Here is a 26,183-nt window from a genome sequence, read left to right on the forward strand (position 1 = left end):
GTAGGCCTCCGTAATCATAGCAAAAGTTTCCGAAGCAGTTTTGCCTAAGCGAAAGTAAAATTTGATTGCATACCGCTGTTCTATCGAGCGATCCATCTTCAGCGTTTTCACAAGTGTCACGGGCACACAAGCAACGTAATACGCGAAGCTCTACCCTCACTGCCCCAGAGCTACGACGCGACTGCGAACCGGTTCTACTGTTAGCTCAGATCCCCCACCACGTGACCTGCAGGTGGAGACCGCACTGCGAGCGACTGGGGTACCGCGCGGCGGCCAGTCTCATTACTTATCTACCACACCCTGTATTATGTGCTATAATTTAATATATAAAATATAATTGGTTTTCTTCGTGTCTAAAAACAAAGAACAACTTAAAAATATATCACCACAACAGAAATCTGAAAATGCCCCTTATAATTTTAATGACAATGTTTGTCACAAAGTGTTAAAACATTAAACATTAGAATTAGGACATCACATTAGCACTCTTTGGCATGTTTTAGCTTACCTTCTTCAAGTCAAGAGGATTAATAAAACATTTAATACACATAAGTAGATATCTGCTCCACTGTAAATCTATAGTATGAAATAAACTACCATACCCATGGTTAATACTAATTCTGTGGTTTTTGTAATATGAATATAAAAAATTCCAAATGACATAGATATGTAGCTGTATTCAATAATTAATCGTTTATATTTACCCATAGAATTTAGATGTAAAAGTGTTCTGATTAACCAGTCTGTTTTTAGAGGCAACAAATAATTCACTTTATTTTCAAGAAACCGTTTCTTACCATCTATAGCCATGGCTTATGATAAGAGTATTGCTGAACTGTATATTGTGTTTGTTTTCCTAATAAATGTAAAAATGTTGTAGTAAATAAAACCATATAAGCCTACTGCGAAAGTGCTTAATGCTTTCACTGCTGGTCTATGAGAAGGTACCCAAAAGAAATTGGAATTATTTTTTAAAAGCGGTATGTTTTCAAATTTTTTACAAAAAAACCTCTTCAAAATACTCTTCATTACAACTAATACATTTGTTCCACCCGTGTTTACACTGTTAAAACGTTCATCTTTCAAAATAGCTGAGGGAGGAGCTCCCTAGCTATTTTCTTGACATCTTTGATGTTGTCAAATTAGTGTTCTTTCATACCCCTGTTTATGCGTGGAAATAAGAAAAAGCCGCACAGTGCCAGATCAGGCGAGTAAGGTGCATGGGGCATCAGAACCAAGCCATTTTTAGCTAAAAACATTCCTTTTCCAGATGTTCCTTTTGATTGTTAGTCAGAACCCAAGGATCAAACTTGTCAGCAACTCTTTTCATTTCCAAATCTTCCATTAAAATTCGCTGAACCAAGCTCTAAGATAACCCACTAATTTCTAATAGTTGATCAATTGTCTATCAACAGTCTGTGAGTACAAGCTGTCGAATTTTATCAATATTTTTGTTAATTTGGGCAGTTGATGGACGTCCAGAATGAGGTTTGTCGATCATCAACATGTCACCATATTTAAATCAAGCAAACCACTTGTACACTTGAGTTTTTCCTATAGTGTTATCTTCGTAAGCTGTTTTCAACATTAAAACAGTTTCAGCAACATTTTTATCGAGTAGAAAACAAAATTTTACAGCTGCATGTTGTTCACTTAACTTGGCATCATAAAAAACTAATCAAGAATAAAACAGATAATAGCAAAAAAAATCACTGCAGTTAAACGGAACAAGCCAAATTGACAATACAGGCAGTACTGAACTGGCTTTGAGTTCCGTTATACACGCCTAATGTCAGAAATGTGTTCTACACAAGCTCAGCTCACGGCAATGCTATTCTGGTTTCTTTTGGGTACCCCCTCGTATACTGAGTGATGATAACTATTCTCATAAGGCAGTGAGCGTTTAAGGGCATCTGCTGTAGTCAATGTGTTAAAGTAAACATTTAGAATAGTTGAAAATTGCAATGAACAAATTATCACTTAAGAAATTAATGTTTTTAAAGCCAGCCTCATTGCATATGAGATTCAAACACCAAATTTCAATTTTATACGATTATTGCTTTCGAGATGTGATGATCAGTGAGTAAATAATATTTTTAAACTGAATGTGTTTGTTTCAGGTGTGATAATGTACGTGAATGAAACAGGGAAGTGCCAAGAAGTGTTGCAGTACAGTGGCAGGATAGAGAAGCTCCTATATCATGACACAGAAGATGGTTTAGTGGTTGTGGGGATGGGTCTGAACCTCAGCTACTATTCTGCAGAGTCTGACGGAAGTCTCAATGAAGTTACAACCGTAAGTTGATATGAACTGGAATTATCTTACTCAAATAAGAAACTTATTATAAACAACATTGTTAAGGAAAGTTGGATTTTCATAACAAAATATTGATCTTATCACAAAATAAGATCAATCTTGAAGTTTGGACCCCATTATTAAATACCATATTAAACATATGAATAATTAAATGAAATATAACAGATTGTTCTGATTGTGTTTGACAAAGAGGAACAATGGTGTTACAAATGAAATTAATCAATAGTTACTTTTATAAACATTAGTTGTATACAGAATGAACCAGACCACCTGGGCCACTGATTGTAGCAGTATAACAAGACTTTGTGAAGATTCAACTTCACCCCCCTCCCCTTATTTTGTGGTCAAAAAATTTCATATTATTTTTAACTTCCAAAAAAAATCTGCAAGAGATTTTTTTGGGGAGTGGGGATTTTTGGGAAATTTTTAAATGTAAAGGTGGGGTGTGTGGTACCTCATTTTAAAGGTTCCTTGACACAGATAATTTAAAAAAATTTAATGTGTTTTCAATTTATCTTGCTGTAAATGTACAGGATTTTAAAAATTAAAAAAACATCTTTAACAGGTTTTTTATTGTTACTTTAAAGGTAATAAAAAAAAAAATTGTTTGTATTTAAACTTTGGCTTTATCTCAAGTAGTTTCGATTCTGTATGCAACAATTTCAATTTATTTATTCCAGTTTGTTTTCACACAATCTTATCCAAGCAATCAACACTCTCTAAACAATGTCCTTATTAAACTCGTAAAATAGTTACAGATCCTCAAACTCTTAGATTATGTTTATAGCTTCTCTGGAATGTGACTGTCAAACTTTGTCAGTTGATAAGGTGTGTGTACCGCAAAATTACTTGGTATTCACATTGATTCTAAACTAAACTGGTCCCATCACATTAATAACTTATGCATTAGGCTCTCGCGAGTAAGTTATCTTTTTTGGAAACTAAGAGATGTTTTTTCTATTGAATATTTGAGGACAGCATACTTTGGTTTATTCCAGTCTCATATTTCTTATAGATTAATACTTAGGGGTCATTCTTCTTACGTTAAAGATATTTTGATAATACAAAATAGGGTTTTATGAACAATCTGTAGAGCTGAATTCTTAGAACACTGTAAACCACTTTTTATTAGTTTAAAAATTCTCACAATTATAAACCTATACATCTTCCATCTATTATTATATTTAAAAACTAATTTGCACTCATTCACACTTAGACAAGATTTACATTCTTATAATACTAGAAATCGTGATAAGCTTGATATACCCCAGCACAAGCTGGCCAAAACAGGTTCATCTCACATGGTGAACAGCATTGTTTTCTTTAATAAACTTAATGTAACAGCTTGGACTGCCTCAACTGGGGTGTTTAAGAGTAAGGTATTACATTGGTTACAACAAAATCCATTTTATAGTCCACAGGATTTTCTAAATCATGATGTGGATATAGAATTTTGATTCTGAATAACTAAATAGTGCCAGAGTAGTAATTAAACTCACACATTGTAAAACCGCAATTGTAAAATTGTACTGTACATTTTACATGTCTAATTTTTAAAATATTGTATTCCACCATGAACCACTCTCGATGTTGCAGGTGAAGTTGAGTGGTAGTGGCAACGCAATAGTATGGGCAGGCGGTGGTGTGCTGACCTGTACAGTCAGTGACACAGTTGTAGGGTGCTGGGAACTCATTGTAGTTGATGTAAATACCAACTGAATCACTCTCGATATTGCAGGTGAAGTTGAGTGGTAGTGGCAACGCAATAGTATGGGCAGGCGGTGGTGTGCTGACCTGTACAGTCAGTGACACAGTTGTAGGGTGCTGGGAACTCATTGTAGTTGATGTAAATACCAACTGAATCACTCTCGATGTTGCAGGTGAAGTTGAGTGGTAGTGGCAACGCAATAGTATGGGCAGGCAGTGGTGTGCTGACCTGTACAGTCAGTGACACAGTTGTAGGGTGCTGGGAACTCATTGTATTTGATGTAAATACCAACTGAATCACTCTCGATGTTGCAGGTGAAGTTGAGTGGTAGTGGCAACGCAATAGTATGGGCAGGCGGTGGTGTGCTGACCTGTACAGTCAGTGACACAGTTGTAGGGTGCTGGGAACTCATTGTAGTTGATGTAAATACCAACTGAATCACTCTCGATATTGCAGGTGAAGTTGAGTGGTAGTGGCAACGCAATAGTATGGGCAGGCGGTGGTGTGCTGACCTGTACAGTCAGTGACACAGTTGTAGGGTGCTGGGAACTCATTGTATTTGATGTAAATACCAACTGAATCACTCTCGATGTTGCAGGTGAAGTTGAGTGGTAGTGGCAACGCAATAGTATGGGCAGGCAGTGGTGTGCTGGCCTGTACAGTCAGTGACACAACAGTGCGCTGTTGGGAACCCTCCTCAGGAGAGACATATACTCTGAGTGCTCAGCTACCTGACGTCACAGCACAGACCATCACTTGTTTGGCTTACAGCTCCAACAAAGGTAGGTTTTTATTTTCCTAGAACTCAAAAAATGGTTATGCCTTTTAGTTACAAATAAATGGCTTTTACCTGTTAATGCAGCCCTTTTTTGCAGTTAATATAATCATACTTTATTGTTACAATTACAAACATTACAATATGAAACTTAGCTCATCCTTACGTGATTTTAAGTAGTTTGAAATAACAACAAATTTGATGACTAAGCAAGCTGAAAAAAGAAAAATATACAGTAGAACCCCTCATATCCGGCCACCACGGGACCGAGCCCCTGGCCGGATAACGATTCGGCCGGATAAACCAACCTACAGTACACAGCACTTGACGAAACAAAACAATTGTACTGTACTGTACTAACCGCACTGGAAATAATCAACGAACTGTTTACAGGTTAAACCTATTAGCTCAACTGAGGACAACACAGGAAAATGTAAACAAATAGATACACAAAAATAACGCAAGAGTCGTGGGAGACTAGTGTGTGCAACTGCGCGTCTGCAAGCCGTGGTAAATAAATTTCGATATTGGCTTCCGGGAAGTGGCCGGATAAACCGAGGTGCGGTAAAACCGAGGCCGGATATGAGGGGTTCTACTGTATATCTTTTCTTTATCTTTTGTAGTCTTTAACAAATTATCTGATTTAAAGGTCAATTATGAAATAATCCTTTTGACGTGACAACGTCTTAAATTAGGTTGCGGCTCGGAGTCACTCATGAAAAAGTGTAACGCCCGGTAACGTTACGATGCCCGTCCAGTGGGTCCGCCGCACGGGATAAAGCAGATAACTGTGGGTCCGCCGCACGGGATAAAGCAGATAACTATGTTTATTCGTGAAAATGTGGAGTGCTTAGATTCGTCATTTACAACAACTACAACAATAAAGGTAAATAATTGTACACTGATATTTCATTATCGTAAACTATGATTGATTGATTAATTGTTAGATTGACACAAAAGTTGAGAAACTGAGTTTATAGGTTATGTCATACTATTGACAAATGTTGATAGTGTTAAGTAAATTATTAGTTTAAATCACTCTGCAATCAATCGTAATTCAGTCGATTGAGAAGAAACAGCGCGTATTGCTAGTCAAACATTTAAAATAACAAATTATAACCTCTAACCTGTCATAACAGTGCGACCAAACAAACGAACTAAACCGACCAATCACCACGCACGGAGTTAGAATTTAACTGTGTTTAGCAAGAATTTCAAATTCCAATTTTAGTACATGTTTTATTCAACTTTACCATTTACAATAACAAATTTTAATTAATTTCAAATTATGTACAATGTTTTAGTAAACAAAATATATTTCTATAGTTAAAATTTGTGCAATTCTTATTTTCATTCAATTCCTTGTTTCCTATTGTGCAATTTAATAATATTCATATCAATAAATATTCTACCGAGAAAAAGACGTTGTCACGTAAAATCTTTGCCCGTAAAACCGACTTTACAGGCAACCATAATTTTTTTTCAAATTACTGAGAATTATGTTTTTGGTCATATGAGCTTATTTTGAATACGTAACCAATTCTGGATGTATTAAATACTCATCAACCCTTTTAAAAGCCAGTTTTAATCTGTAAAGCCAGAATTTACGTAGTTGATGAAGTTTCATGAGTGACAATTGCTGAAAATATTGCTTTATGTGTTCATGATGTCTGAGATTAAAATTAAATCTTATACAGTAGTAGTTCTGAGCACGTTGGAGTTTGTACGATTGCTCAATGGTCATGTCACTCATCACAGTAGTCAGAGTGTGGTAGTATAAGAGTCTTAATGAGCATCACCTTAACACTGAATGGCAGGTACAAGGCAAACCGCTTCAAACCGTGGATGCCAGCAAAGATTCTTCTGCATGCTATCGTAACTTGGTCAGTCCAGTTAAGATTTTTGTTCATAGTGTTTCCGAGATTTTTAAGTTTGTTTTGGTAATTTAGTTTACAACTGTTAAGTTTAAGTTTTGGTCGGTGTCAAGATTAATTTGGTTTATCATTCTAGAGTTACCAACTATCATTCCTTGCGTCGCGTTTTCATTTAGTTTCAGTACTTGTTGTATTGCCCAAAAGTTAATGGCTTCAATATATATATATATATATATATATATATATAATATATATATATATATAAATTAAGGTTTATTTTATTCTGTGTATGTTTTAAAAGTGTACTTGAAAAAGTTGTTAATTACAACGAAATATTGTACGAAAAAATTGTAGTTTTCTTTTGAAACTATAAGAGACTATATACAGGGTGATTCGGTTAGTGTTACCGGCACTTTCTGAGCTGATTGTACTATAAAAAATAAAGAAAAAAGTTCATATAAACATGGGTCCGGAAATGCTTCCTTACTGGGTTATGGCCAATTGAAGATTTCACCAAAAATTGTGTGCAGGAGGTCAAATGATGATTTGCCGCGTGTTTTTGAAGAGATATTTATAGGCGAATGCAACTTTTTCTAACGGATTTTTAGATGAGAAATTGAATAAAGTTCATCTCATAGCTGTATCTCATTTAGTTTTTTTGTTATACTACAAAAAACAGAAATAAAATAATTTTGAAAACACTTTTTTACGGTTTAACGGACAATTATTTTGTTAAATAGGCATTGAAAGACCCACATTTTTACAAAGAAACTTGCAGAAAATTTAATTCTGAATAAAATTATGTGCCACACGGCTATTAACAGCGAAGTATTAGTTCTGGAATTTAATTTACAACAAAACATTCTACCAAGCAAGAAATTCCAAAGAAAGTGAAAGGAACCGCATTTTAATGACATAGAGTAGCCTACACATAAGATTTATTAGGATACAATTTAAATTAAGTTTTAAATAAATTATTGTTTTTCATCTAAAGCTTATAATACTACGTACCACTTTCATAACAGGTGTTCAAAAAATCAGTCCTTGTACTTCAATACACTTAGCAGCTCGCTTTCTGATTGATCGAGTTATCCTCCGCAACGCTGCACGATTGTTTTTTTGATTTGTGCGGCGGCATCTTCAATTCGATTTATTAACTCTTCACGTGTATTTACTTTTTCCTGGTACACCAGGTTCTTCATCCAACCCCATATACAGAAATCTAATGGAGTTAGATCTGGTGATCTTGGTGGCCAAGTGTGTGTCCACCGCGACCAATCCATCGCCCGGAAACTGCTCGTTTTAAGTGCATTGTTACATTATGGGAAAAGTGGGCAGGGGCACCATTATGTTGATAAATAATATTGCACCTTGCTGCTAATGGAACATCTTCTAATAATAGTGGTAGTTGTTCTGTAAGGATTTCTAGGTAAATGCGGGAAATTTAGATGTCCTCGGAGAATGAATGGTCCTATTAATCGATCATGAATGAGTCCACACCATACATTTACACTAAATCTGTGTTGAAAGTTGCGCAACGATTGTACTATGTGGATTTCCCTCTGCCCAAGTGTGTTCATTGTGAAGGTTGTTGACGCCATCTCGGGTAAATTGAGCTTCATCAGTGAATAAAAATGGTTCTATAATGTTGACGGTTTCTAATTAACCAGTTGCAAAATTCCAATCGAAGAGGAGGATCTGTTGGTTGAATACTTTGAAACTTGTTGTTTATGGTAAGGGAACATGCTATTTTTTGCGCAAAGTTCTCCATACTTCAGACTGAGACACTGCGAATCACCTAGAAAGACGCCCGTGTACTGACACCAGGACTGCGTTCAGTAGCCATGATTATAGCCTCTTCCATATCTACATTATTCTGGGCAGGGCGATCCCGATAATTATTAATACTAGGAAGTTTTACCTGTTACTCTTAGGGGTACGAAATGATCCACTGATCGTTTTTGGGTTTGGAACTCTGCGATTAGGAAATCGTCTTCGGTATTCTGCAGTAGCAGCGGTTGCATTTCCGTCACAAACGCCTAAGACAAATACCATGTCGGCATATTATTCCGTTGTAAATAACAAAGGCATTGCAATTGTGATAGTAAGTTACTTTAAAATACACTTCACTAACAAACGAGTAGTAAATTAATTGTATTAAATTGCACTCATTAAACTAGTACAGAATTGGTAACAAATAATTTGGATTCCTCAATAAATTGCAGTGTATTGTTGAACAGCTGATTTGTGATACCAACTTATAAAAACATAATTTACCTTCTGTAAAGCTAACGTGACAAAGATATGTAGGTACATGATGTAACCATTTGGATAGTCCTAAAAAGTAATAGTATTATTGTTTTTTTTAGTTGAGCATTAATCTATTAAAATCGTATTTTACAATTGTATGCTAATCAATTATTTGTGTACCTTATATCAAATCATTACGGTGTTTATTTACTAAATACGTATTTCTTGCTTGGTAGAATGTTTGTTGTAAAATTAAATTCCAGAAACTAATACTTCGCTGTTGTTAATAGCCGTGTGGCACATAATTTTATTCAGAATTAAATTTTCTGCAAGTTTCTTTGTAAAAAATGTGGGTCTTCAATGCCTATTTTTAACAAAATAATTGTCCGTTAAACCTTAAAAAAGTGTTTTCAAAATTATTTTATTTCTGTTTTTTGTAGTATAACAAAAAAACTAAATGAGATACAGCTATGAGATGAACTTTATTCAATTTCTCATCTAAAAATCCGTTAAAAAAAAAGTTGCATTCGCCTATAAATATCTCTTCATAAACACGCGGCAAATCTCATTTGACCTCCTGCACACAATTTTTGGTGAAATCTTCAATTGGCCATAACCCAGTAAGGAAGCATTTCCGGACCCATGTTTATATGAACTTTTCTTCTTTATTTTTTATAGTACAATCAGCTCAGAAAGTGCCGGTAACACTAACAGAATCACCCTGTATATATATATATATATATATATATATATATATATTTGCAAATGTTGGCGTAAAGATGAAAATTTGAATGTGTTATAATTGAAGTGACGTTGTTTATATTAAGTAAGAAAAAGAAAGGCCAAGGTACAGAGCCTTGTGGGACCCCCCGTGTAACAGGTTTCCAGTCAGACAATTTATTCTCCTCCTTCACATATTGCTGACATCCGGTAAGATAAGACTCGACACAATTAACACAACCATCGTAGAAACCATACTTCTTTAATTTGATAAGGAGGGGGTGGTATCTTATAACAGTTTTTACAAGTGGAGACACGACTGGCAAAAGTATGCCTAGTCTTGTAATAGACTCTTTAAACCACCTTAACTTCAATCTACAGGATGTGATTGGTAAAAACATGGACGGAGCTGCTAACATGAGTGGTAATAACATTGATATTAAAACAATTATTCAAAGAGAATGCCCTACTGCTTTATATATGTTGTGCTATGCTATTATATATAGTATGCATGTAAAAAGAAAAATATATATATATATATATCTATTTTTCTTTTTACAGGTGTATATATATATATATATATATATATATATATATATATATATATATACAGGTGTGTACTGTATATTAAGCTATACAGGTGTTTTAAGCAGCTCACTGGATTCCCTAACTTGAATGGGTTCTACAAAATTCTGTTTTCTCTCACTGTGACCTCTGTTTTTGTAAAGCGATTGATGTGGAACAGTATTTATTATGTTTAGAATTCCATTAAAAACTAGTTCAGTCATTGGTAATTTGAGTTGTTTTAATTACCTTTTCTTTTTAAGTTGAAATCTGTGAGGTCCATTGCAGTTGAAATTCTTATTACATTCAGTTAGGTTTTCTCTGATTTACTTTCACCTTTTCTTACAAGTTACAAGATCAATGTTCTATTAAAATAAACTTAAAATTTTCAACTAATTTTGTCTTCAATAATCCCATTCTCACTTACTGAACAAGAACAGTTGTAAAATAAAAATATGGGAGGGCGATAATTAGTTCATTCGGGTAGACATTGGGAGGGATTGGCACCCCTGCTCCAGAAAACGTAGGATCAGCATCCTGAAAAATTTGCAAGGATGTCTGTTTGTTCATACCTTCTTCCAGAACAGTCTGTTCTGGTTCTTCATTGTTAACTGCTCCGTGTTTGTGTCTTTTTCACAATGCTCAGAATCAGCATCCATGTCAGACTCATTCCCTTGCAAGCAACAAAAAGTAACATTCACTAAAACCTTCTTCTAACCATCAACGAATGTTGTAGTCATTGTCATTCATTGTTGAATAGAACTATTTAGTATTCACTCACAATCAAAAATAAAACTTAAAACTAATCACACACATGGACTATTTGTACAGTTACGCGGTAGGTCGCTTTGTTAGATTGCTCCTAACACAACGCTCACTCATTAGGTTGTGCTGTTTGATCCAAACTAACATTTTTCAACTTTTATTATTAGCTTTCCTGCAAAAGAGATCTTAAATTTATTTTACCTATCAAAAAACCACAGTGGGTCCATATAAAACTCATTTTGTATGTACAATTAAAAATACAAATTAAAATGAAATTGTTCACAAAACTTTCCCACAGAAAGTAGGAGAATACAATGGGTTAGGGCTAGCAATGTTCATAATGAACAAAATCTCAGTCATTTCAGCACTGTAGCAATGAGTTGAAATAAATATTTTTCTATTTAATTCAGATACAAAATATTGTACTTTAATATTCTTCTTAGAGGATTTGTCTTAAAGAATTTAAAAAAAAAATGGAAGGCCACAACAAGTATAATAGAGCATTATAGGTTTGTATTAACCAAATATTTTTCAAAATTTTTCCTGATTTGCTGATGGTTGTCCCAGGTGTGCTGTGTGGCTGCACCACTGTTGGTAACGTTGTGTTCTGGCGACACACTGCGGCCGGCTGGGATCCTCTCCCTCCTGCCAAGGTGCAGGGGGTAGCTAAAACCTGCACTTGGGGTGGGTCTATGCTCGCTGTTAACTCCTCCTCTGCCACCTACATCATGAAAGAACACAACCTCTGTGCCGCATACTACCGTGGGGTAACATTGAGTTTGTGTACTTTTTATATTGGAGAATGTTACTCCCTAATTTAGTCCTATTATGAGGTTACATCCGTACTGGCCTGACAGTAATTTTTGTATTACCATTTTCACTTTTAAAAAGAGTTGGTCTAATTTACACTATGCTTTAAAAACATAATAATGGTAAATGAACTAACAATTCGTAGTAAGTAGTGCCTAGGGAAGAGGAAAAGACACAACGATAAGATAATATATTTTAAACCTTTTTAGCATTCTACCGCAAAACAAATATGTATGGAGTTGGCAGTTTACCTGGATTGTTTATTTTACGTAGCATCTGTAAGTTCAAGTAAAACCCAACCATTTGCCTCCAATTTTTTTTTTTTATTTGGAGTACAATTAGAGCTGACTTTGAGCATCTATTTTATTAATGGCTTATATTGGTATTATCAGCAGACTTGAATCAACACAAAAATTTGAGCACTTGAAACATCCTTATTAAAATGAAGAAAAAAATGTAAAAAATTACAAATTTAGTACAACCGTAAATTTATTTATACAATCAAAATGTTTTAAAATTTGGTTTTTATTTTTGATATAAACCTAAATATAATTCATATAGAGTTATATAAAGAATCATTGAAATAACTTAATAAGGAATTTCTGTCGAAATCCATGAAGAAAAATTTAGGGCATTAATCTCAGTCATGTCTTGAAGAAGGGGAAGCCAGCTCTAACCAGCCTCCAGTCAAAGCAGGCAGGGGGTGGCACATCCTTATCTCTAGTCTAGCAAGAACCTTGGACTCTTATGGAACCCCACCAACTCCAACAGTCATCTCCTGCAGTAGACTAGACCTATTAAACTACCCTTGCCCTTGTACCCCAGAATCTCGTCATTTGCTGTTAGTGATGTGCCACTCCTGGGTACCCATAAGGTTGCCCAGATTAAAGTTACACATCGGATTATGTTGTGCCCAGTGTGGGTTCAACTGGAAGGTATAAACCAGCTAGAAGTGAAACTTTCTAGGGTTTGATGAAAAACCTTAGGTACATACGGGACTACAGAGAGAAATGGTTCTTACTTTAAAAATATTCCTGATATTCATATATATATATATATGAATGTTTTTATCTTAACATAATTAATTATGGCTGAAAGTGGTAAGAACATTTTCGCTTGCCCCACTCTTACTGGCCAGATTGCACAAAATAAAACCGTGTTACATTTCTAATTAAAAATAACACAGAAATCGATATTGAACTGAGAATTTAAGCAACAATTTTGGTAATGGCATCAGAATCGGAATCAATTTTTGTTGTATTGGCCTATCCCTAATCTTAAATAAATAATGTTCTTTTCTTTGAAAAATACACTGAAATCTTTTAATTTTAGTCTTGGCATCCAGTGTTTCATACTTTCTGAGGTGAAATAATAAAATTTTATTGCGATTTTGTATTAGAAATTTTGTATATTGCTATATATTTTGACCAGCCTCTTCATATTTCTTCAATATTTAAGGAAATTCAAAGCAATTCCTCCTTCAGAATACAAATTTCAGGGCATTAGTATATGTCTGTTCCTTGGGAGTATTAATTTCCTTAACCAACACTTGTTCAAGCTGAATAAGTATGAATTTCTCTGTTTAAGTGTTTTTAAGTATCATCGTTATAGTAGTGGGAGCGAAAGGTCTTCCAGCAAAGTTCATGAATTGTTTCCTGAAAGAATTTGGATAAGGAAGGATGAATATAAACTAATTTCTTAGGTGCATCTCTAATATTTCATTGGATCCATCTTTTCAGTTGAGGGGCAGAAGATTTAGTACTTGGGGTATTAGAGTAAAGGTACAATTGTACCCACATGAAAGTACCCTCCATGTCAGGTCTCCAGCCCTGAACCACTATCTCTCCGCGATTGGTGGACCCTCTATCATCAAGGAACGATTCCACCGTTTTGACATTAATTTTCCCCTTCTTCTGATAGCAGTATATATGCAAAATCTCAATAAGTTTAATTTCTTCTATTGGTTGTTTACTTTCAAAGTCTGGTTCTGTAACAATCTCTTAATCAGTCAACTATGCACTTTGTAAGCTTTAAAAAAATTGATGTTAGAAATAAGAACTGTACTTCATGCTGAATCATTCTGATAAAATAGGAAAAAGAGAAGAGCTCTTTTATTACTTTATTATTTTTCATGTTCCCATTTTTCTAGCTGACACAAAATAATCTAATGTTGAATTTGAATTAAGGAATTGTTCCTGTTTTCCTATTTCTCAGGCAAAAAAGTATACTATTCATGTAAATACAAGATTAAAATGCTATTGTTCAAAGCGAACGTTTTTGATTTAGATGTCGGCTGTGCAAGTGTCGGCGTCTCAGCTGATTGTGCAGTCGGCAGGCGAAACTGCTGAGCTCAACACTGACCTGCAGGTGTTCGGAGTATGCCTCAGTAGGGAACATGCGGCTGTGTGGAGCAATAGGACAATGGCTGTCTATACAGTAGCACCCCTATCCACTATCAACGCCATAGGTATTCTTTAGTTACAATTAATTTTTATTAATTAACACTTCAAATGGATAACAGAATTGTTACTGCCATTTTCCAAACAAAATGTTTGTAAAATGTCAAGGCCTGGAATAAGCACTTTTATTCACATGGTATAGAAAAAAATAACATTTTTGAATAAACGAGTAAGAAACAGCACATGATGCATAAAAATAACATTGTCAGGACTGTATATTGTGTTGTATAGTGTTGTACTTTATTTAGCACTTTGACTTATTATTATTTCCTTTGATGTTTGGCTTCCAATTGTGAGTTTTTAAAACAATTTGTCTTTTTCTACTCTTCTCACTACCTTTGAGGAAGCCATTAGTAATTTTAAAATATCAGTGTGTAGTATCTGTACCTCTTTCAGAGCTCCATTGAGGTTAGTCTTGCTGATTCTCTATCAGTATATTGTATCTTAACAAAGTTGAAAATATAGTAATCATTATTATTAACATTATTTAATGTTTGTGATGCTAATGACAATATAATTTTATAATCAGATAATATTTGACATAACTCTGCATGTCACAACTAAAAGGATTCATGCTCTCAGTCTAACATGGTTGTGTTGTGTATGGTGCAGTGTTTAAAAATAATACTTATGTAAGATTAAAATACATTTTTTGAAAATATTAAAATAATAATTTACTTTACAAACAGAACATTATCTGATAGTGATCATATACAGCTGATTATTTGAGCAACAGCATAAATGTAATCTGTATTGATTTAGTCATAATAGACTTGGTCTGCAATTTTATTAACTGATATTTTATGGGCACTTTTGGATATCCATTTAATGACCGATAGTCCAAGTAAAGTAAATTTATTTCATGGCTGTTTGAATTAGGTTTAGTACATTTTTCCAGCCCCTCAAACGATAGACTTCGCTGGCCAATAAATAGCAGAATTTGAGGTCAAGGCACAATTTTTAGTGTCAAGAATGTTTTGGCAAATATGTGTCATCAATATATTTGTGAATGTCTGTCCAGGATCGTTTGGCTGCCAGGTAGATAGTGCAGTGCTGTATGAGCAGAGTCTGGTGGTGGCCAGCACATCCAAGCTGCAAGTACACACACTGCAGGGTACCGTCAAGCAGACCCTGGACTGTGACGGTCAAGCTATCTCTCTCTCGCTGACTGGCCACTTCCTTACTGTGGCAACCATCAACGGCATACTCCACATGTGGGACCTGTCACGCAGGTATACTCTGTAGCTGAATTATCAAAGGCATTGAATGTCTTCAGTTGAACAGGTTCAAATCCTCCTTAACCTGTCCTCATTTTTTCAGCAATTCTTTTAGTTCACTTAATTGATATAAATTTACTTTCTAATTTTGTAACTCTATGTGTTGAGTTTATTGTACAAATTAGTCCATTAGGAATGGGTAGAGTTAGATCAGTTTCGTTATTGTTTTTGTTCACATAATAGTTCAAAATATACTTACTTTATTCTCCATTGATTCAAAGCAATAAGAGAGAAATACTTAATCAATCAAAATCAAAATTTATTCATTGGCACAACATTGTACACTGAATGGTGTCATCAATAGCATTGTACATCTAAAGTATTATTATAACTATATAATTTGACATGTTCTGTATTTAAAATTCGTTAAAACTATAAAGAGCCTTGTCAATGAGAAAATATTTTAATTTTGATTTGAAAAGTTGATAAAACATTTTCTGACTTTAAATATTTGAGGTAATTTATTATAAAATATTGTGCCCATATATTGAGGTTTTTTGCGGAAAAATTCTAAATGATGTGTGGGAATGGCAAGGTCATTTTGATGCCTGGTATTGTATTGGTGAAGTGTACCAAGCTGTGGCAAATTGGAAAATCTGAGCTGTACCGATAATATTGTTTCATAAATATACATACCATAACACGGTCATTATACCTAATGAAATAAAATGTTCTTTTGACGATGTGCCTGGTTTAAGTTTAAAAATTGATTTTTACTGCTCTCTTTTTGGATTTTTAAAAATTGAGTCTAAATTTCTAACTGTTGTGGCACCATATATTGAAATCCCAAAGGAAATAACGGAATGAATATAAGAAAAATAGACTGTTCTTAGAGTTTTGACATCACAAAAATTTCTTAATCTATTTAAAGCATAAATGCCTGAAGCTGCCCTTGCAAGAACACTTTCAATGTGAGAGCTCCAGTCCAGGTTCTCGTCAATCGATAATCCTAAAAATTTTGAATTTGCTACTTGGAAAATATGGCTATCTTTATTTATTGTTACTGTTGGCTTGATTATTTTTTTCATTTGTTTGTGGTTAAAAATACTATAAAGTTTGTCTTATCAACATTCAAAAGTAATTTATTTGCTTCAAAAAATTGGGCCAAAAGTGATAAGTTAGTGCTGGATGACTCCTCCACTCCCTTTATTGAAGGTGCAGAAATTTTTAGGTTTGCGTCGTCGGCATAAAAACAAAGTTTTCCAGGTTGCCTGATTTTAGGTACATCATTGATATAACAAATGAAAAGTAAAGGTCCCAGTATGGAACCTTGAGGAACCCATGCTTCACATCTGAAATCGAGGATTTGTAAAGTTGTTTATACATTGTCCCCTTTGTTGTGGGAGAAAAATATTCCAATTCGACAAATTGTTTTCTATTATTCAGATATGAGTTTAACCATTCAAAAGCTTTACCTTCTACGCCAATTTGTTTTAATTTAGACAACAACAAAACATGAGAAATTGAATCAAAAGCTTTTGCTCAGATCCATGAAAAACTCCAATTACCTTTTCATGATTATCTATGGAGTCAATAACTGATTCAAGAAATTCTGTGGCTGCGGTTAAAAACAGATTTTTCCTTTTGGAAACCATGTTGATTGCTGTTAATTATATTGTTTTTTCCAAATAAATTTTAAATTGATTGTAAAAAGCACGTTCAAAGATTTTGGAGATTGATGGAAGCAAAGCAATGGGACGATAATTTTCTACGTGGGTTCTGTTCCCTTTTTTAAATAGAGGTTTAATCTTTGCAATTTTCAATTTTTCTGGAAATATTCCTGAAATAAAAGAAGAATTTATTAAGTGAGTGATAGGTTTTATTAGCGATTTCCTGGCTTTCTTAATGAGAACAACAGGAATGTCGTCATATCCAGCACTAAGCTTGTTTTTTAGACTGATCATAATTTTCTCTATATCTTCTTCTGTGACTGGCTCTAGTCTAAATCTAGAAAAATTACAAATAGGTTGTTGTTGAACTGAAGGTCCTGTGGAGCTTGACAAATTAGGCAGTATAGATTTATCTACTAGATCTGAGAAATATCTGTTTTATAAATTCGCTTAAGTTACCAGGGTCTGTACAAAGTTGATTTCTAACCTTAAGCTCTATATTTTTATTACTATTGTTGTTTACACCAACTTCCCTATTAATCATCCTCCAGACAGTGGCATTAACATTCACAGACTTTTTCCAACTGACTATTAAGATATTGTTTCTTTTGATGCAGAAGATTTGTCTTAAATAATTTGTTTCTTGATTTTACCTCACTATAAACAAGTGGGCTTTGAAGTTCTCTAGCTAGGCTACTTAATTCAATAATTTCTAGCTTTTCTAATCTGAGCTCATCTGTTAACCACATATTTTTTATTCAACTGTTTTCGACTTAAGGTTTTAGGAAATGGAGGTTAAAGTAGAACAATAAAATACTATGAAAAACATCATATTTTTGAAGTAACAGGAGCTAAATATAAGTCTGTCCATGATTCTTGTTGCAATGAATACAAAAAAATGAATGTGTGTTTAAATCTGAGAACTTTCTAGTATACATTTGAATGGATTCATTGGATGAACAGTAATTTTACTTTTATGTTTAATAGGGGTATGTAATAATGCTAAGAACTGCCCATCATGGTCTGAGAGTTGAGTATTAATTCCGATTAGTTTGATAAAATTCATATTAATGTTGGTGAAAATGTTGTCTATAGTTGTGGCTGATGACTCCGTAATTCTAGTTGGAAATTTTACTAAAAGAGCACATTCCATTAGAAACTAACAAGTTGTTCAGTTTCAATGCACTGTTGGATTGTCCCATCATATCAATGTTTATATCCCCCGCTATTAAAATGTGCTTATATCTTTTGTCTACATGTTCCAATAAAACTTCCATACTTTTTAAGAATTCTGGTTCATTTTTTGTTATGGGATTTCTGTACAAGCCCACCACTAATAATTTAGACTGTTTTTCGAGAAAAATATTTTTTATTTCAACCATGCAACATTCAAATATTTCATCCTTCAATAAATATCCAATGTCCTGGAATTTGATTTCTTTCCAAATCACAATCACACTTGTTTTGGATATAAAATTACTACACCTCCTCCTCTGCAGCTTTCTCTTGCATAGCTAGAGTTTAAGACATAACCATTAATATTTAACCTTTGAAGCATCATCTTGGTCATTTTATGCTCAGTTAAAATCACTATATTAGGGTTTATTTCACTCAATGTAATTTCTAAAGATTCTAAGGATGATTGTAATCCTCTAATATTTTGATGGAACAACCCAAATGTGCTATTGCTTACAAAGCTTCCAAAGTCACATGGCTTATCTTTAATGACAGTACATGGATTATTGTAAGTACTGTCTGAAACATAATTTAAATTGTAACTACTACCTAGGTGACGCTCCTGTGCACAGGAGGAAGACAGTTTTTTTTGAGGTGTAGCTTTCAAAGAGCAAAACTGAGGCAGGTACTGCCTGATTTAATGATTCACCACAAAACACCATTACTCTGCTTTAGCGCCTCAGAAAATGTGAGGTCGCCCGGTGCCACAAACACATCACTAGCCCGATCCTGTGATTCTTGCTGATTCCTGGATAGCGTCACCAAACTCACTGGAGACCTCACTGCTGCTGGTTGATGTGACTCAAGATTGATGATTTCTGATGGGTGGTTAAGAGCTGGTAAGGTGGGAGCAGTCTTTGTTTTCTCCTCAATAAGGTTCTTCAGTTCCCTGTTAAAATCTTCATGAGATAAACCATTCCTTAGTGATCGAAATGATTTTTGAAAATATGAGACAATGGTAACAGTGGCTCCTGTGCATTGTTGAAATTTTATTACATTGTCTAGAAAGAGTGTCAAACTGACCCTATCACGTACGCAAAACCCATTGGGGAGCATATCAAGTGCTTCAGATCCCTCCTTTTAAAATTTTGAGACAGGTCAGAAAAAGTAGTGTCATAGTCCTGTTTACTTTGTTTGCCATAATATTTATCCTTAGTTTATAAGACTATACACTGTTGCACTGTTTGCATTATCTTGTAGAGCCAGATGGCGTGTTAGGCAATGTGATAGTTTAGGCTGGGCCAAATTTCCTGTTTTGAAGACGACACCCACACCAGCTGACATGTGACGAGGGTCATCCAAGTCCCCGGAAAATGCTGTGTGCGAATCCGACAGTTTTGTCATATCGAAAGCGTTTAATAACATCTCTCATAGGTGTTTCAGTAACATTGATGGTATTACAATTCATTTGGGATTCTGTATTTGTTATACTATTGTTTGGTTGTGTATTTAATTTCAGAATATAGTCAACAATCATTGATGCAAGTTTCTTCTTTCCACTGTGATTTAAATTAATGCTTTTTTCGGGAGAAGTGAAATCTTTGAAAAGAGTCGAGATCGATAAGACTAACGTTGTTCATTCTAAGAACTAGTTCCCTAATATAGTTGTTTGCCAGAGCTATGTTGTAATGTATCAATATGGTCTGGCTGGACATCATATCTAGGAGGAATTGTTGTGATACAGACTGGTCTGTTCTTACACAGGGCAATCCTGTTTCTAAATACAATTTGTACTCTAAATTAATTTTTCTTTTCAGAAAATGTAAATTAAAAATACTTAATTAAATTTAATAAATATTTAATCTGAGAGGATTTTTACATGATGTAAAGTAAATATGTTTTATAATTTCTTCCATAACAAAACTGAATTTTTAGAAACCAATTTGTTATAATCAAATTTGTTTATAAAAGTCTCAAAAGGTTTCCTATTGTTATGAGTAATATAAAAAAATAATTATGTTGGTGTAACATTAAGTGCAATTTTTATAAACTAACTTACATAATAAAGTTTTAAACATGGGCAAAATTACAATTAATATAGAAATTATTTTTATGAGTCAACGCGTTTTTCTTGATATTAACAAAACGTTATATGTTGAACACTAAATGTGGAATTGGAAAATAACCACTTGTCAATGACAGTGGCAGAACTACAAGGGGAGTGAGGGTTATAAAACCTCTCTCCTTAATTAAACCAATAAAATGAATATAAATTTAGATTTATTTAGATTTATTCTTCATACTCAGTGTGGTGTGCTCTGCAATCAAATTTATCCCCCATTCCCCCCCCAAGACAAGTCAGTTACGGCACTGGTCAATAATAAATCTGTGTTTTTATTTTACACAGCTATAAAAATAAGAATTCTCACATAAACTGTATTTATATTAGTTCTATAACTAAATGTGTTTAAAATTTAAATCATTTATGGTACAGAAAGTGTTGTTCTAATCTAATTTATGCTATAAAATTTCATTTCTGAATTTGTTTGGGTTAATGATTAATGATTGAAGTTTCATATGTTAATAAATAAAATTTTAATCGAAGTTTGTAATACAACATTGATAATGTTATAGAGAAGCGAAGATTCACGGGAAAGCCAAAGACCTAGTGGACTCTATTTCAGACTTTGCCGAGGTGATGTGTGCTCGCACTAATGCTACTGGAACCAGGGTGGCTCTTAGTGTAGCTGGGGCCAATCTATTGCCTCTACCGAAGATCTACGTTTGGGACATGGAGACAGACAGCATGCTGTGTCATAGCTTCAGCGCACAGGAGAGGTGAGTTGTGTTCACACTAATGGTACCGGGATCAGGGTGGCTCTTAGTGTGGCCGTAGACAATGTGCTTCCTCTGCTATGTAGAGATAACACACTTATCAAAACAGAACAAAATTATTAAAGCCTCTTCTCATTGTAATGCTCTAAGGTTTGGTGTACCCCAAGGGTCTATTTTAGGACCACTACTGTTCCTGTGTTTACCTGGGTGGCATAGATAAGGTTTTGGCACATGAGCCAAATAGTGAACTGTGCCTATATGCCGATGATGCAAATCTAGCTATGTCATCAAGATCTCTAGAAGAATTAGAAATTCATACTTTTATTGAATTAGAAAATATTGGCAATTACTTAAAAAACCACAATTTAATATTAAATTCAAAAAAGACAAACTTTGTAAAATTCAAAACACCGCAAAATAGAACGTTGAAGGGACCTACAATAGTCTGTGATTCATTCGAAATTGAAAAGAAAAACAGCACAAATTTTTTAGGTTTAACAATAGATCATCATCTGAATTGGGATGAACACATTCATAAGCTTTTAATTAAAATAAATTCTGGTGTCTATGCACTACGGAGAATGAGTTACTACAGTGACCTAAAAACTTTGAAAAATTTATATTTCGCTTATGTTCATTCTCTTTTTGCATAGCCCTTTATGGTTCAACTAAACAAATAAATATGGAAAATATATTAAAACAACAAAAAAAGGCAATACGGATAATGTTGAAGCTGAAATATAATAATTCAGCTAAAGAACATTTGAAACATTTAAAAATTTTTACTGTTTATGGACAATATATTTTTGAGTCAATCCTTCTAGTAAAAAAATCAACAATTAAATTTAAATTCTAAGACACCCAGTCACCATTACAACACTAGAGCAAAAAAAGAGATTATTTCGAACCATAAGTTGAAGTTTTTTGAAAAAAAAAACCTACATACATGGGGAACAAATTTTTAAAATACATCCCACAAAACATAAAAACTGAAAGTGGCCCTAAGTTCAAAAAAAATCTAAAAGAGTACCTGATCAACAAAGCCCTCTATTCCATTGAGGAACTATCCACCTCTCTTTATAGTTTCTAAGATGCTTTCAATTAAGTACTAGCTGTACTTAACATTGTAAATATTATTTAAGTAGTATCTAGAAATTTGACACTATTCATTGTATCACATGTGCATAAAAATGAATAAAGAATTTTGAATTGAACTGAACTACCCAAGATCTACGTTTGGGATTTGGATTTGGATAAAAAAATAGTTCTATGTAATGTTTTGGCATGGTTTTTTTTGCATGACCTGTAATAAAAGTATCCTTAACTACATTAATATTATCCCTTATCTTAGTTTTGATTGTAAGCAATTTTGGAATTGGAGATTGGAGTTGATTAATATTTAAATCCTACTATAGAGTAAGCGGTAGTTATGAAGTTGTATGGTTTCACTAACTCTGTGTGTCTGCCAGTGAAGTGTCGAGGTTTGTGGTGAACCTGTACTGGGACTGTGAGGAGCCCAGACTGTTAGTGTGTGAGACACGACGCCCGACCACGCAGGCTCACTCTGCCTCCGTACTGCGTAAAGTCATTAACCAGCATCCTTCCAGTGTAAGTACTTTACAACTGGAGAATAGTAAATTATATTTGACACTTCCAGCACTTTATCCTCTATCCAAGTAAGCTTTTGGATAGACAATATAACAAAAGCAACATAACAAACATAACATATATAATAACAAACATATATAATATAGTCACTGGCAGTGTAAATATAGTAAAAGCTCCCAATTTTTTTGGATTGGATGGATTTACTTAAAAATGTGCATACCGCTTTAAGTGACCCTCAACTTCAAATTTTATAATGTCTCTATATGTGCTTTTTTCAATTTGGGGGTAAAAACTACCTTTGCATAAAAATAATTCAATAAGTCCAGATTTACCACTTTTAAAGATTTTATTTATGTTCAAATATGTTGGATAAAGCGCCTTTCAAGTTTTTTAATGTAATTTATTAAATTAAATTACTTTCCTACCCTTAAAACCCTTAAAAAGTACCCCTTTATTTAAGAAAAAGTAAAGAAAAAAAGTTTGTAGTAGCTTAAAATGAACTGTTGGTGCATTCACAGTGTATTATATTTTTTTTATTGTTTATCAGAAATATTATCACACATTGAAAAGTTGCAACCCTTAAAAGCACCCCTTGTAATAAAATATATTGTAATTATATGTATATAATTTTGTTTTTGTACTCTATCTTGATACATGAGGAATTTTTCAAACATTTTCCATAAATGTCAAGTAATTTTGCAGAGCGTTTTATACATTTTCTTAAATGAAAAACAAACCTTACTGTAAAAATGTTTTAAAATTATTTTTCTATGTTGTCTTTCTCTGTTGTAGAAAAACAAAAAAATTAATTAAGAACAAGTAGATTTTGGTCTATTTTATTTGTTAATATGTGAGGAATTACATAAAAATTTGATATAATTTTTAAACATTTAACAGTAAAATATAACATTGTGATGATTTATATTTTAATATAAGTTCTGCTTTTTTTAATATAAGGGTAGACCTGCAGTGTAAATATATTGACTATATTGAATGTACTGTATAATGTACAAACATTAATAAAGATTTTTTTGACCTTGAATGTAATAAGGCTAAGAGATTTGTAATTAGGCGTATTTTTAAATGTTACTGTAATATTTAAAAATTACGTTTTCTGTTTCCTGTTTAGATATTAGTAAGCCTGATCACGTCCAGTGAACATGGACTCTTGATACAAGATACAAGATCAATGAGCCAGGAGTTTGTCTCGCTGGTGGCTGTGGACACTCCGAACTACATTGTTCTGAGCAAACCTTCCAATCAGCAGGTGATACAGTTTACTGCTGTTAGTTGTAAGATTTGGACCAAAATCACAGTTAGGTGACTAAAATATGGATTTTAAGAAAATAATTTTTCACTACCAAGTTGTAATGTTAACAAGATAGCAGTAAACTTATGGTTAGTCAAGTCATTTTAAACCTAAGACATTTGACTGCGAATCTGAGTTAGAGATAGCACATGCTCAAATCCTGTATGTGACCATAGCACTTTTTATCAGCATGATTGACCTTGTACTATATCGATTTTAATCTATTAATTTTGTGACACAGAGTCAAAGGATAATCTGTCTGTGTGTCTGTTTGTTTGTCTGTACGATAACTCTTAGTAGAAAGAGGTCTTAAAATTTGGTACATAGCTTACCTTGGTCTCCAAAGAAGAACCCTATTGATTGTGGGGTCAAAAGATCAAATGGCAGATCATCTTTCTATGCAATAACTTATTAGTTAAGTTTGTCAGCTCCTTCAGTACTCAGTTATACCAGTTTATTTAGTAATACAGTGATAATATTAAATGTCTGCCGTATTCTTCATGTAAATAACTATAAGGAATTTTTTCAGAACATTTCAGTTGAAAAGATCTTGATGCGAGATTTTGAGGGCTTGGAAAACTGTGATGCTGCTACCAGAAGTGCAGTTATAAAGTTCAGTTTTAGTCTCATCATTGGAGACATCGATCATGCATTCAAAGCCATTCACAATATTCACAGGTAACAAATTCAACATATATATTCTCGCATTTATTATTCGCAACATTAATGCCGTCATCATGCCAAATTCAACGTTTTCTCCCATGCTACATGGAAAACAAAACTAGTTATTTTAACTTAAATTTGACGGTTAAATCGTTTAGTTATCTTGAATAGTTTTTAAGTAACGGCCGTTTAAAATCCCGGCATTCTTTTTTGTAGACCCTTTATTAATCTACACTATATTTGTGTTAACAAAATGCTCCATGAACGTGGGCTTATATTTTGTTTTTTATGGTTAAGCTTTTATTACAAGTAGAATAATTTATCACAATTAAGTAAAATTATTTTATTTGAAGAAATGATTTCAGTAAAATATTTTTAGAGTAAGTGATGCATTTAGAAATTTTACAATGATGTATCAATAGTGCAATAATTTCTCCCTTATACCAATGCTGAACAGACTTACTCTCCACCATGATTAGTGTTGGTCCAGAGAGAAGCGTACTTCATTTTATTGATGCTGACTATTTATTATTGAAATAGAAGTTCAAGGAAGTTGAAGTATAAGAAAGTTAATGTTGAAATTAGTTCATCGATAGTACAGGAAAATTTTATGTAATTATATTTGTTTAAAATCATAATTTACTTCCAGTGTTACATTATTTCTTGTATTGGGTGTAGTGTGGCAGTGTGGAGTAGCCTGGCACGTATGTGTGTGAAGGCGCAGCGACTGGATGTGGCCCGCATCTGTCTAGGCAACATGAAGGACACGAGAGGTGTGGCAGCACTACGCCAGGCTGAACAACTTCCCGAGCCTGAGGCCAGAGTGGCGGCTCTGGCAGTGCACCTTGGAATGCTGGTAACAATCATACTATAGATTTCTATTTATAGAGTAGTATGCTACAAAGTATTCTTTGGAGTTCAGTTTTACACCTAAAGAACTGAAAACATGCTTACAACCGTGAACAAATGGGATATGCAGCTATTGTTAAGCAGTGCAGTGTCTAATGTATGTATCTGCAACATAATCGGCTTGTGCAGGTGAATATGTCAATTAACTCTTTTAAGTGCTGGTTTTTTTCAGACCTGTACTCTTCCCTGCCTGGGTTTTTGTCCCAAATACCTCATGTGCTGTCTAATAAAAAAAACATATATGTTTTCAACATTACTTATGATAGGCATTATATAACTATACAAATTGTCCTAAAGTTATGAAATGCTGTATTTGTAAGACTTTTTGGTGGAGAGTGTAGAGGGAAAGTTTACTAACACTAACTGGTTACTAATATTATATATATTTTATAGTATTATAATGAAAATAATAATAGACAGAAATACCTATACTATGAAAACAGCAGATAATAAATTCAATGGTCAATGACATGCTTGTTTACAACGCATGGCGACACAGAGGGTGATAGTGCACAGCACAATCATGGCAGGAGTGATGGAACTGTCTCTTACCC

The 26,183-nt window shown here is 33.8% G+C and overlaps 1 protein-coding gene across 1 annotated transcript in view; it reads left to right on the forward strand.

Moving 5' to 3' along the window:
- The window catches only part of LOC124364443 (intraflagellar transport protein 140 homolog), a 61,628-nt gene that overhangs the window by 12,465 nt on the left and 22,980 nt on the right, over window positions 1-26,183 (forward strand). The window contains exons 5-14 of the mRNA XM_046819938.1: window positions 2,121-2,296; window positions 4,624-4,807; window positions 11,541-11,740; window positions 14,070-14,250; window positions 15,264-15,474; window positions 20,940-21,143; window positions 22,610-22,748; window positions 23,878-24,015; window positions 24,587-24,735; window positions 25,399-25,576. Of these exons, the coding sequence (XP_046675894.1) occupies window positions 2,121-2,296; window positions 4,624-4,807; window positions 11,541-11,740; window positions 14,070-14,250; window positions 15,264-15,474; window positions 20,940-21,143; window positions 22,610-22,748; window positions 23,878-24,015; window positions 24,587-24,735; window positions 25,399-25,576 (1,760 nt within the window). The remainder of the gene's footprint in view (window positions 1-2,120; window positions 2,297-4,623; window positions 4,808-11,540; window positions 11,741-14,069; window positions 14,251-15,263; window positions 15,475-20,939; window positions 21,144-22,609; window positions 22,749-23,877; window positions 24,016-24,586; window positions 24,736-25,398; window positions 25,577-26,183) is intronic.

This window comes from Homalodisca vitripennis, chromosome 6 (genome assembly GCF_021130785.1).
Source record: "Homalodisca vitripennis isolate AUS2020 chromosome 6, UT_GWSS_2.1, whole genome shotgun sequence".
In the NCBI taxonomy this organism is placed as follows: domain Eukaryota; kingdom Metazoa; phylum Arthropoda; class Insecta; order Hemiptera; family Cicadellidae; genus Homalodisca; species Homalodisca vitripennis.